Below are 13,784 nucleotides of genomic sequence, written 5' to 3' on the forward strand. Positions count from 1 at the left end.
CTAACACTGCTCATTCATTACTTAGGATTAAATGGTGTCCCAACGTCTGCAAATTAGATTTAAATTTTATGTGTAAAATTGTTGTGAGGTAAATTGTTGGAGCTAACTTGACTTTGAAATGAAATGAGCATTAGATTCAGGAATCTAAGACTGCAGGTTGAGATGTCACAAAGTGTACAAATCCCACAACAAATGCAAAAATTCCAAAGGACCATTGAACAAAAACAAAGAACTCTGGCAGAGTTATTAAATAGGTAGCAGCAAGAAACAAATTAAAATTTCAGTATATTGATTTCTTTAAATGGAAGATCAATTGTTTTTAAGAGAGAAGGTATAGTTGATTATTTTACTCCTGTATATTATCTTTTCCTGTTTTACAGACATCTCGAACAAGTTGAAGAGAAGTTTGGTACCAGCAGAAGATTGGAACAGAGGCTGGCTACTATTTCTTTAACACGAAGCCTTTAGAAATTCTGATATAACTTCTTATGGACGTGATGTGGTCATGGCCAATATGGTGAAGAAGTTAACGTCATACACATGTGGTCAGGTTCAGTTCCACTGCATGGCACCTTAGGCAAGTGTCTTCTAATATAGTCCCAAGCCAACCAGTCTTGTGAGTGGATTTAATAGAGGGAAACTGAAAGAAGCCCATTATTATATATCATTTAATCTACACTGTATAAAGATAAGAGCTACTAATAGTTTCTTGCTGTGAAGGCATGTGGCTAAGCAGGTTTTTATAACAAGCCTTGTTTCCAAGCAATCCTCAGGCTCATGAGGTTTATCTCTCACTGGATAGAGTATTTTTTTTTTTTGTTGATCTTACCTTAACGGATCATCATCATCGTTTAACATCCGTTTTCCATGCTGGCATGGGTTGGACAGTTTGACTGAGGTCTGGCAAGCCAGCAGCTACACCAGGCTCCAATCTGATCTGGCAATGTTTTTACAGCTGGATGCCCTTCCTAACATCAACCACTCAGATTGTAGTGGGTGCTTTTTACATGCTACCGACACAGGAGCCAGTTAGGTGGGCCTGGCATTGATCACGTTTGGATAGTGCTTTTTACGTACCACCTGCATGGGAGCCAGTAAGGGGGTACTGGCATCAGCCATGTTCGGATGGTGTTTTTTACATGCCACCGGCACGGGACCTTCTCAGGTGGTCCTGGTATATATATATGTGTGTGTGTGTGTGTGCGCGTGTGTGTGTGCGTGTGTGCGTGCGCGCCTCTGTATTGAGATAACATGATATTTGTGAATTCCATTATCATATAAATGGTGCCATTTGTTTCTAATCTTCTATGGAAACATGTCCAATTATGGGGAAATATTACTTAGTTTGGGAATAAGAGAGGGCTGATGACAAGAAGGACATCTGGCCATAGATTCCATCTGACCCATGCAAGTTTGGAAAAGTGTACATTAAAATGATAAGGATGAGGATGCATGGCTGCAAATTCATACAAGAGTATATTATAATTTAAGTTGCTCGCCAAAATTTCACCGAACAATATCATATTAAATAAAACAAGTGAAGTGAAATGTTTGAAACTAAATTATATATCCAGCTTCAAGAAGCTATTAAAACCTGTTCAAGCTACCTTTGAAAAAACTTAAAAACAAATTTATTAAAGCAACTATGGTTTCTACTATGTGACTGCTAGGTCTAAGGAGTGGGTAGGGATAAAATTTTACTCAAAATGTAAATTTAAAATCAGTTGAATTATGAATCAAAAACTTAAAATAATTACAACAACAAATTATTTGAATGGAGAAAACAATGAGGTTTTAATTACAACAAACTGGGAAGGAGAAAAGGGAGAGAGCAGATAAAAGTTAACGGTGTTTTTAATTAAAACATTTCATTGAAACACTCATACTAATGCTATCATTAGGCCCAAGAGTCCAATGAAAAAGTTTCATCCATTTTTTTAAGTTTTGGGGAAGGTGGGGGGGGGGTCCAGGGATGAAAAGGCACTTTATGATAAGACTAAAGTATTTCAATGGGTTTATCATATCAGAAAAGAAAAAAGAAAATTAAAAACAATATTTAAAATCATGAGCATCTCTCTAGTCAGAGAATGAAAAAACAAATTCACTATTTTATTTGAATGAAAAAGTAGGTGGGGGCAGGGGAATAAGGAGAAGGGGAAAGAGAGCAAGCAGTATGATATTGTTATTTGTTTGAATTTATTTTATGTAGTAATTTGTGAACAATAGTCTCATTGATTAACAAGTTTCTAATGGGCCAATCACTGTTCATTGCATTTCTGATAATGAGTGACAAGAGAGTGTCTAACTTGATGCAGAACAAATATCTCAAGGGACATTGTTCATAAAGCACTGGTTTTACAGATTTCTCGCCTATGTATGTATATATATATATATATATATATATATATATATATATATAAATACACATACATACATACATACATACATACACACACACACACACACACATATATCTATACAAACTGATGGGAGAGAGACACACAAACACACACATGCCCAACATACATACATACACAAATATTCATATACACATACACATATTTGGTCAACCTGAGCTATGGTAGATGACACTTGCCCAAGGTGTTGCATAGTCGGATTGAACCCAAAGCTATGTGGTTTGCAAAGCAAACTTCTTAACCACATAGCCATGCATATCTACATCATGTTAATGTTTGATGAAAGTAATTCACAACATATCAAAATCTTGCATTGCGTTTAAATGCAAATATCCAGTTTGTGAAATATATAAATGAATTTTACATAATGAATGTTTAGTAAAGAGAGGTGGAGTAACTTTAGTTAAAATTATTATAGAAGAATGGGAAAAGATATTTACATTAGATCTCCAGTCAAAAGATTTGAAAAGACAAGCAGATAAGAAGATACTTCAATTTCACTATTTGGAGAGGGAGGAGGGTCAGTAGATTTTAACACAAATATGCCTGAGTAAGAGTTTATGCAATGGTAAAATTGTCTAAGAGGCAAGTCTAGAGGATTAAAAAAAAACAAAGTAAGACTGTGGTTGAGATTAGTTGAGAAAATAGTCATGTCATATATATACCATTGTTGTCTCATTAATCTGAATTTGTTTTCACTGATAAACTATTTTCCATAATTCACAAGAGCTGGTCACTTAACTGCTAAACTACTTTTGAAACTTGTGTGTGTGTGTGTGTGTGTATATATATATATATATATATATATGTATATCCCATGAATTGGGACCAATTAAATACCCACTTTTTTTTTTTTTTGGTTTTTCATTATTTCATTCCTAGCCATAGTTTTTTTGCTCATCTTTTACACTACAAATAATTTTGAACTTCACTGAATTTTCAAAAATAAATAAAATCCTATGTAAAATTATACTCATAAAAAATGATTATATAAATGTTAACAATGAGTACCAGCAATGTATATACTAAAATATCTGTTATTAGCTAGGAGTAATGGCCTAAAGAACTGATAAACTAAGACCATTTCATAAGCCAGAATGGGAAAATATCACTTGAGTAAACCAAAATCTGATGCTTTTGTTTTCTACTGATAGACTTAAAAGTATTTTTTTATACATTAGAAAAAGGTAAACTTTTAATTAAATTTTTCAATTGACAAATTACCGTTATTGTATAGGATAACTGTCAAAAAACAGACAACTATACAAATGTATACTTAATGATTGCATTAGGCAAAACAAAGTTCGAGTTTCTTTGGTGATTTTGTCAGTCACAGTGAAATCAGTTTAAATATTAAGTATACACTTATACCTAAATGTTTTCTTTTTATATATATATATATATATATATATATATATATATTTTTTGTTTCCATATATACATGCGCACACACACACAAAGCAAGTCTATGTACATATGCACACGCGTTCTTAGATTGGCTTGTACAGCAATGTAGTCACATACTTCTTACGAAACCGGTGGGTAGTGCTAAGAACCATTACACCATCCTGAAAATAGAAACAGAAAACCAGATGAGAAGTTAATATATTCAATATAAAATAAAATTTATATAAATGTGCCTAGATAACAATTATTTGAATGTACAAATGGATGAGAAGAGATGTGTGAAGTGCCACTCCCAAACAGTTGAAGGAATCCAGGGTAGAGGTAGACCCAGGAAGACATGGGATGAGGTGGTCAAGCATGACCTTCAAACATTGGGCCTCACAGAGGCAATGACGAAGGACCGAGACCTCTGGAGATATGGTGCGAATGCGAAAACCTGGCAAATAAAGTGAGTTCATAGCTGTATCCCACACCAGTTTTGCATAACCAGCCCCAGCCCATTCAAAAGTACCTTAGATCCTAGGGCAACCTGCTGTGCTTGAGACCTATTGAGTCAAGTACATCAACATCAAAATTAAAATCAAATGGAAATTGTAGTTGTGATACCCATGCCAGTGGCATGTAAAAAGCACCATCTGAACGTGGCCGATGCCAGCCCCACCTTCACTGGCTTCCATGCCGGTGGCACATAAAAAGCACCAACCAATTGTGGCCATTGCCAGCCTCCTCTGGCCCCTGTGCTGGTGACATGTAAAAAGCACCCACTACACTCATGGAGTGGTTGGCGCTAGGAAGGGCATCCAGCTGTAGAAACACTGCCAGTTCAGACTGGAGCTTGGTGCAGCCTCCTGATTGCCCAGACCCCAGTTGAACTGTCCAACCCATGCTAGCGGTTGTTAAAATGGACGTTAAACGATGATGATTATAATTAAATTGATCTGATCAGCAAGATTTTCAACTTGAAAGTTTTTACCAGAACTAAAAAACCCCTTTTCTTCCTGATTTCAAGGGCTTCTTAAATTGAAATTGGTTACTTAACATGTGCTACACAGGAAAAGTTTACAAGTGCTCAACTTCCAGGAATTAGAATTGCTTTACAACTAACAACTCTGACAAGTTATTTGTTAATTTAAATTCCTTATACTTTTCAAATAGGTGCAAATATGGCAGAGTTCTTCTGCTTAAAAATTTTCAGAGTCATATGAAAATAGGAATTATTTCTATGACATTTTGGTTCTCACCATACTATACGTATTGCAAAAGAAATACACTTACATTGGTCATGTATCAATCTTTTTACACATCCCAAATAGGTACTACAATAAACATGATGGGTTCACTTCTTACCTTTGGCCACTTCTCTTGCAAACAAAATAAAGTTGTTTTTTTATTCTACTCATAAACCTGAATTCATTCTAAGTAGATAAAATCTTTAGCAGTGTCACAGCCTCACACAGACATGGAAGTTTCAAAAACAAGTAGCATAATTATGCTGAGGTTCTGAACTGTTACTTAAAAAGTTAATGTTGCAAATTAATTAAAACAAAAGGATGAAAATGCTTTTAAAATTTTACCTTAATTGATAAGGCGTACAAATGATTTAGCATAACATGGTTGGGCTCAGGTAAAAGTATTGGTTCACACTGTAAAGAAAAGAAAGGAAAATACAATAATGTCAAATAAACTAACTGATATTAATTTATTTGTTGCTGACAGCACTCAAGATAACAGGGTTTTGGAACATCGAATAAATGGTCAGCAGTCCCATAAAGATATTTGCATTATAAAAAGGTATGAAACTATTACTAAACATATTGTATATAATGGATACTATATATTGTAAATACATCATTGATTGTAAATAACCCCTGCTAGCAACAAAGGGCTTCTCTCTCTCAGATTGAAAGGCAGATTGTTTGATGCCTGTGTGCGAACAGCTATGCTGCATGGCAGTGAAACATGGGTTATGACAGTCGAAGACATGCATAGGCTTGAAAGAAATGACGCCAGTATGATTCACGGGATGTGCAATGTCAGTGTGAATGTTTGACAAAGTGTGAGCGTCTTGAGAGAAAAGCTAAGCATAAGAGGAATCAGATGTGGTGTGCAAAAGAGATGACTGCACTGGTATGGTCATGTGATGCATATGGATGAGGACAGCTGTGTAAAGAAGTGCCAATCTCTAACTGTGGAGGGAACCTGTGGTAGAGGTAGACTCAGGAAGACATGGGATGAGGTGGTGAAGCATGATCTTCAAATTTTGAACCTCACAGAGGCAATGATTGATGACCAAGAACTTTGGCGATGTGCTGTGCATGAGAAGACCCATCAAGCCAAGTTCACCCATGCTGGTGGCACATAAAGAATATCTTTTGAATGTTGGGCTTCACAGAGTCAAAGTGGCTGAGTTCCTCTCGAGCATTTGGCCTCACAGAGGCAAAGTGGCTGAGTTCCTCTCGAGCATTGGGCCTCACAGAGGCGAAGTGGCTGAGTTCCTCTCAAGCATTCAGCCTCACAGAGGCAAAGTGGCCGAGTTCCTTTTGAGGGTTGGACCTCACAGAGGCAAGGTGGTTGAGTTCCTTTCGAGAATTTGGCTTCACAGAGGCAAAGTGGCTGAGTTCCTTTCGAGTGTTGGGCCTCACAGAGGTAATGATCAAGATCTTTGGCATTACGTCGTGCTTGAGAAGAAGACCCCTGAAGCTGAACAAAATCGCAGTCATGGTATATACAATGGCATCCAGCCATAGAAAACCATGCCAAATCAGACTGGAGTTTGGTGCAGCTTTCCAATGTGCCAGCCCAGTCAAACTGTCCAACTCATGCCAGCATGGACATTGGACGCCAAATGAGAATGATGACGATGCATACCTTCTATTTGTTTGCATGTGATTCTGCATGCTTAAGGTGATTGTTAGTTCCATAGGCAACTTGGCTTGTCTATTGATAGAAATTTCAGAATATGAAGGATCCCAAGTGAATATAATAATATTTATTAAACTGCATGACAAGCCAGTTCATATCCTACCATCAGTCCTACAATGTGGCCATAGTTACAAGGCCTTCATTGAATTCAAATCAGGTTGTTTGTAATAAGTTGAACAGAGACTACTAGTTTGATTTTTTCCCAAATACACCATATAAAGAAAATTACACATCAGGTGATGGCAACCTGGCATTCAAAATAAAGACTACACACCAAAAACATTTCAAATCTGAAGTTTTTGGTTGCAATGTACTTCAAAATAGCAGGACATGCAGCGTCTTTCTAATAATGTACCTCATGGCAAAAATTAACCTGATAAAATATAAGCTAAGCATGGTATACAAATTTCAGAATCTCTTCTTCAGAACCAATTGACCAGGGAAAATGTATATATTGCAACCATTTCTGTAAACCTCTAGAGTAGCAAATGCCAAGTCCTTTTTAGTGGTCTCACTCATGTTCAATTTTACATTTTTTTTTTCCAAGCTGACACAAAACTGGGATACACAAAAATTATAGAAGTGATATTCTACAGTCAGATGACTTTTCTGATCATGGCCCTTAATCATTTTCATGTAAAGTACTTTATTCCACAACATCATATGAACTGATGAACTGCCAGACCTTTTTCGTTTGTAAGAGACATATTAAAACTACCAGCTGGGTAGTGTCAATGTAAAGACACAGAGTGACAAACATACATACATACATATATATAGTAAATTGTACTATGGGTAGATTTTTGTATATTGCTGTAGTAGAAACTGTAAAATTATTTATTAAATTTATTGCTTTGTTAAACAAAACAAATCTGTTATGATATAGTCAACTATCATACCTCATTTTGTTTCTATTATATTTACTTGTCAATGGAAACCAACACTAGTTTCCATCAATTCTAATGATTATACTTTGCATATCAAATGTCTTTCACCAAATTATCCTTTTCTTCAATCAGCAAAAACAGTTTTCTCCAAGACAACTATAGCATTTAATAGAAGCTTTTAACCTGACAGCATTTAATGTCATACAAATTCAAACATTAATATCTCAAAGAGTAGCTCTGCCTTGATACAGATAATACTACTCCAGCAATAACCATGTAACTCCATAATATTACTCCATTAATGACCACCTCTACAAACCCTAAATATACCTTATTTTTGAATCATCAACTTGATAAAGAAAACTTTTGTTAAACATTTTCCATGCTAGATCCTCAGTTGCTCTTTCTCTTCGCCTTTTCTATGCTACGGTCAAGGAGCCTACAACTGAAAACTTATCTGAAATCAACAACCTCAAATCCAAATGCTTCATGCTCCTTGCTGTCTTTATTGGTTAATATCCCTAAATCAATAATTGATAAAAGCAATTCTAATGAGAGTTCATCACTTTCAGTCTTTTGAAACAACTCAAAGAAATAAACAGTGTTACTTACATGGGCAGGAGTATCTTTATTCAGAATTACTTGCAGTAAATGAGGAGGAATGAAAGGTGGACCAGCTATTTTATCTGACCGCCGTGGAGGTATTTCTTGACCATAATCACCTGATGGGGAACCAGCAACATCATCTGATTTAGACAGCAAAAAATTTAGGTAAATTCTAAAGTAACAAATTTTATCAGTAAAATATGAAAAGCATCATCATTCCATTTAAGTTCTAAAAACACCATCAGTTTAATGTTTCATCCTTGAATTCAAGGTTTGTCTTTCCCCCATGCTTCATTTCAACTAATTTTAGATGTGCTTTTCTCTTATATAAACCCTAAATAGATAAGTCTAGAAAAGTACATTAAAATAAATTATATTATCCAACTAAAATTTACAAAATGAGGCCAAACCATAGCAAGTAAAAGTTGGCTTAGACCTCGAATGTTTAGCAACAGCTTTCACTGTAGGCTGCTGTATAAAATGTTAGCAGTTTTTAATGTCACTGACAATTAAAATAGATTTCATTAATAAAGGTGAAAATTAAAAAAAATTACCATTGCCTAGAACACTAAGCCTTAAAAATAAGATGACAGAAAATCAAGATCAGAGAAATGGAGAGAGGCTACATTGCAGGTCGAAACAAACTATAACAAAGGAAAATATATACAATTGTTATTCCATAATGTAAAAGAAGGAAAGCAACCTGCCCAAGCTCTGGATGTATTATTTCTCTTTCTTAACACATGTTGAGTCCAATTATTGAAGCAAGGACTCTAGAGCAAGATGTCCAGCATACATTCTTATTGAGAAGCTAAGTCCTCTATTGGACAGTTTGTATTCCAGGTAAAAAACAAGATAATCGAACAACCTAATAATTAGGAAATTTCTAATGACTACTAACTGAACTAAACCAGCAGTCAACTGCTATAACAAAAACATAGAAGGTACTTACTTTTTCTTTTATTACCAGAATTTTCACTGTCAATTGCCAGGGCTTCAAATACTTCAAAATCACTTTTGTTAACAACTACCACATTATTCAATGTCCCCATTGAGTTTGGAACTGTCGGCTGAAAGTAAAAAAAAGAAAAAATTTGATCAGTTAACGATGGCCAAAAAATCCTTTTTAGGTAATAAAAAGTTACAAAATATGCACAATAGTTTACCCTTTAAAACTTACCCATCTGATCATATAAAGATAAAATTATGTGCTGATTGAAGACTATGATTTTTAAACTTACAAAACTAAATCATATTGGTAGATTCAACAAAAAAGCTTTCAACTTCAGTAAAATTTCCTTTAAAATCTATGCTGTGAATATGGTTCTATCTATCCTGTGAATGGGGTTCAGAAGTTTGCTTCACAACCACATGGCATATCAAGGATGTGTCTTCTATCATAGCCCCAGGTCAATTAAAGCCTCCTGATTTGGTACACAGAAACTGAAAGAAACTGGCCAGATAAGTGTTTTTGTATATGAGAGAAAGTGCATATTTCCTTGTTTATATGTATTTATTCACTGATTGTAAATAATATCTTTGTTAGTAGTGTCATTTGCTTGCAGTCAGAACACATCCAGGCTTTTAGACATGTGTGATTTTTGTAAGCAAAAGGTTTATTCATCAAGTATCCTTTGTTTCTAGTTCTCCATATAAACATCATGTATGTCATTCAGTTGTCTAGAAGATAATTATCTCATTTAGAAACAAGTGGGAATTGGCAACAAGAAGAGCGTCCAGCCACAGAAAAACTCTGCTTCAACATATTTACGCTTAACTTATGCAAGCAGAAAAATGTACACATTAAAATGATCACAATCAGAAATTTGGAGAAGTAGTCACAAATGAGCAGATAAGTTTTGCTGTCGATTTCAAATAGATCTGTTCCTAATTTTTTCCATGGTGCACTGATAATGTCATGAGGTATCAGTGGTTCTTTGTTGTTGACAGTTGCATATTCTTGGCATATTTGATAGAATCTGCACATTTCTTCGATGTCTTTGTTGATGTTTGTCCAACAGACGCCTTCAAGAGCATGAAGTTTGGTCTCTTCTATCCTTTGATAAGAGGCATGGAGCTGTACTAGAATGTCATGTTGTAGAGGAGATATCAACAGTTGTGTCCCTTTGAAGAGGATTCCACCATCTACAGCCAATTCATCTCGAAAAGACCTGTATGTCTTTATATCATCTGGGACTTGTTTGATGTTGTCTGGCCACCCATAGGTGATTGTTTCCATCAGTGTAGCCAAAGTAGAATCTCTGCTGGTGAACTCGCGCAGTTGGTAATGTTTGTTGATGGAAAAATTGACAAGGTCAAACTCAGATTGGTGGACTTCTCCAGCAGTCAATTCGATCCCATCTACTCTCAAGTCCAGGTCAATGTCTTCATTGTCACCACGGCTTGGGAGGCAAGAGAGGGTGTTAGCTAATGTCATGGTAAACCCTGGGCAGTACTTGATTTTGAAATATCCCTGAATTTTCTGGAGCGTCCTTTGTAGTCAGGGTGGTGCTCGAAGAAGGGGTTTTTCTGTGATTACCTCCAGGGGTTTGTGGTCTGTGAATACTTCAAATGGAAGTCCATAATGGTATGTGTGGAAACAGGCGATTCCAAATACCACAGCCAGCATTTCACGATCAATATTTGGGTAGTTTGACTGAGTTGCTTTTGATGCAAATGCCACAGGTTTGCCATCTTGTATGACAAGCTGCTCCAAGTCCTTTCAAAGAGCTGTCTTCCTTGAATCCTGTTGGTTTCTGTGGGTCAAAGAACCTGAGGTTTGATTTCTGTGAAATGGTAAATTTAAGTTTTCCAAAGCAGTGTATGTGGTCTTCAGACAGCTCAAATGGTATATTTTTCTTGAAGAGGTCCCTTAATGGTTGTGCTTCCATGCTGAAGTTTGGAATGAATGTTGCAAAGCAATTCATCATTCCCAAGAATTTTTGCAGCTCTTCCTTGTTTTCTGGAATAGGCATGTTTTAAATGTCACAAACTTTTGCAGGGTCGGCATAAATCTCAGAGATTTAGAAATGTATTATTTCTAAATTCTTCAATGATTTCGTCCATTCTAGCTTGAAAGATATCTTGAGATACCTTTAGACCAAATGGCAATCTAGTCCGACAATAATTTCTAAATGGAAGGTTGTGAGCAGCTGGCTTTCTTCATCCAGATGAACTGACCAGTATCCTGCTTTTGCATCTAGTTTGCTTACAATGCCAGAACCAGCAAACTGAGGGTTCAACTTTTCCACCATTGGGATTTTGTGGGAGCATCTTTTCAGTGCTTGATTAAGTTTTTATGAGTCGATGCAGATGCAAAGTGATTCTTCTCTTTTTTACGGAATATACCATGCTTGAACACCAATCTGTTTGTTGGTTCACAGGCTTGATGACCCCCATTTCTTCTATCTTCTGGAGATCAATCTTGAGATTTTTCAGATGAACTGAGCATTTCTGAGGTAGGTTAATGAAGGGTTCCGAGCCTGCTTTTATGTATAGTTGTGCAGGTTCTTTGAAGTTACCCAGGCTGTTGAAAAGATTTGGGTATGTTTCTTTCAGGCCTTCGATCCATGACATGATCACAATGTATTGTGATTAATTTCATTACCTTACATGTTGGTAATCCGAATTTTGATTCAATATATTTATCTTGTTTTACCACTTCCATCATATTGTGCCATACAAGCACTCCAATAACGCGATGCAGAGTGGTTGGTTGTCTATTCGACTGTCGTCCCCCCTAGCCTCCAAGCTGACCACCTTTTATCCACAACAGCGTATTTAACAATGTGAAATTAAGTACATTTAGTTTCATATCATTACAACAGATACCACATAAAATTCTGAATGGAAGAGACTATAAAGGACAAGGGCTTAAATACTGTTTAAACAAGGATTTGTCACAGAAGAATTTTTTCTGTGTGTCAACACCATATTGTGGACAGAAGCAATAACTGTTTAAAAAACATTTTAAACAATATATTTTCCAAAACGTACACATATTTCAGACAATAATGACAAAAACTTCACATAACATTTCAGAATATTACATAACAGGGAGTACTATTATTATCTCCCATCAAAGCCTCACAAAATACTTTTGTTAAAAAAATCACATCATTTCAATAAAAAATAAGCCTGTAAACATAACATTAAAAATTTTTTAATTCAATATAAATGGACTATAAAAAAAAAAACACCTTTATAGAGCTACACATGCTCAGCTGTTTGGTAAACAACCTGCCTGCCATAGGTTTGTAGAATCAGACAGAGTTGACTAAGGGCTACAGAACAACATTCACAAACATTATCATACCTGATAGGATGTCTAGAGAACAACAGCTCTGATATTATGACGAGCACTGTTTGGTTTATGGTCAAGATGATTTTTTTGATAACCAGATACACTTACTAGTTAGTAGGTTTCACAGGGTGATAGAATTAATTACAGCTATAAGGGGTTACTGCACTATAAAACTAATATTTATTGCCATAAAAAGAAGTGGACTATTGAGTTCACAAAATGATAGACATGTGAGTTGACTTGCTCAATTTCAAATAAGGCTTCTCATTTATAAAGGAATATTCATTATATGTTGCATGTGATCTTAGTTTTTATTCCTCAAGCCTTTTCTGAATTGCCATACTAAAACTAAGCTACAGTCTTGCCAGAATTCAATCCTACAGGATAGTACTGATCAATAACAATAGTTATTGACAAGGTATAAGGTGAAATTTTGTTGGGGACAATTTCACAGAAGCAACTCCAATATATTTCTAGTACCTGTAATTTCACTAGGTAGAGAATTTGACCTCAGAGCATAAGGTATGTAAGGAAATAATGCAAAGCACAGAGCCCAATGCTCAACCATTTCTGCTTACTCCTGAATAATAATAAAAAAAAAAAGTGGCTGTGTGGTAAGAAGCTTGCTTCCCAGCCACATGGTTCCAAGTTCAGACCCACTGTGTGGCACCTTGGGCAAGAGTCTTCTATAACTTCAAGCCAACCAAAGCCTTGGGAGTGGATTTGGTAAAATGGAAACTGAAAGAAACCCATCATGTGTGTGTCCACAATCACTTGACAACTGACGATGGCATCTTTACATCTCCGAAACTTAATGGTTCGGCAAAAGAGACCTAGTATTTCTTTTTAAGTACTAGGGTTAAAAAGATTTTTCTGGAATCAATTTCTTCGACTAAAGGCAGTGCTCCAGCATGGCCACAGTCAAATGACTGAAACAAGTAAAAGAATAAAAGAATACAAAGTCAATTTTGGTTGAATAAAGTTATTTGGTTGATTGAATAACCCCAGTATATTGCTAGATCTTGAAGAGAAGATAAAATTTAATCAGCTGGAATTTTAACACAGTATGGGGCACTAAACTGGATACCATAAAGCATCTAAACTAGAATGCTACAATCTCAGTTATCTCCAACAATATTTCAAATTGGAAGAAATAATCCTGAAATGAAATTAAAACAAAATAAAGAAAACAATCACTGCTTAAACCTGGCCACCCAACATCATGAATTTCACAACCAAATC

At 35.7% G+C, this 13,784-nt stretch overlaps 1 protein-coding gene across 4 annotated transcripts in view; it reads right to left on the reverse strand.

The window, feature by feature from the left end:
* Positions 1–1,766: 1,766 nt before the first annotated feature.
* LOC106872364 (5'-AMP-activated protein kinase subunit beta-2) overlaps positions 1,767–13,784 on the reverse strand; it is a 39,397-nt gene continuing 27,379 nt past the window's right edge. For 2 of the 4 annotated variants that reach the window (XM_014919334.2, XM_014919332.2), the window contains 4 exons: positions 9,192–9,309; positions 8,246–8,355; positions 5,399–5,467; positions 1,767–3,985 (listed from right to left, as the gene is read on the reverse strand). In XM_014919334.2, the coding sequence (XP_014774820.1) occupies positions 3,908–3,985; positions 5,399–5,467; positions 8,246–8,355; positions 9,192–9,309 (375 nt within the window). In that variant the 3' untranslated portion in view covers positions 1,767–3,907. Of the gene's footprint in view, positions 3,986–5,398; positions 5,468–8,245; positions 8,380–9,191; positions 9,310–13,784 lie in introns of all 4 variants that reach the window. The other 2 variants (XM_014919333.2, XM_014919331.2) reach the window with 1 other exon arrangement.

This window comes from Octopus bimaculoides, chromosome 3 (assembly GCF_001194135.2).
Source record: "Octopus bimaculoides isolate UCB-OBI-ISO-001 chromosome 3, ASM119413v2, whole genome shotgun sequence".
Classification (NCBI taxonomy): Eukaryota; Metazoa; Mollusca; class Cephalopoda; order Octopoda; family Octopodidae; genus Octopus; species Octopus bimaculoides.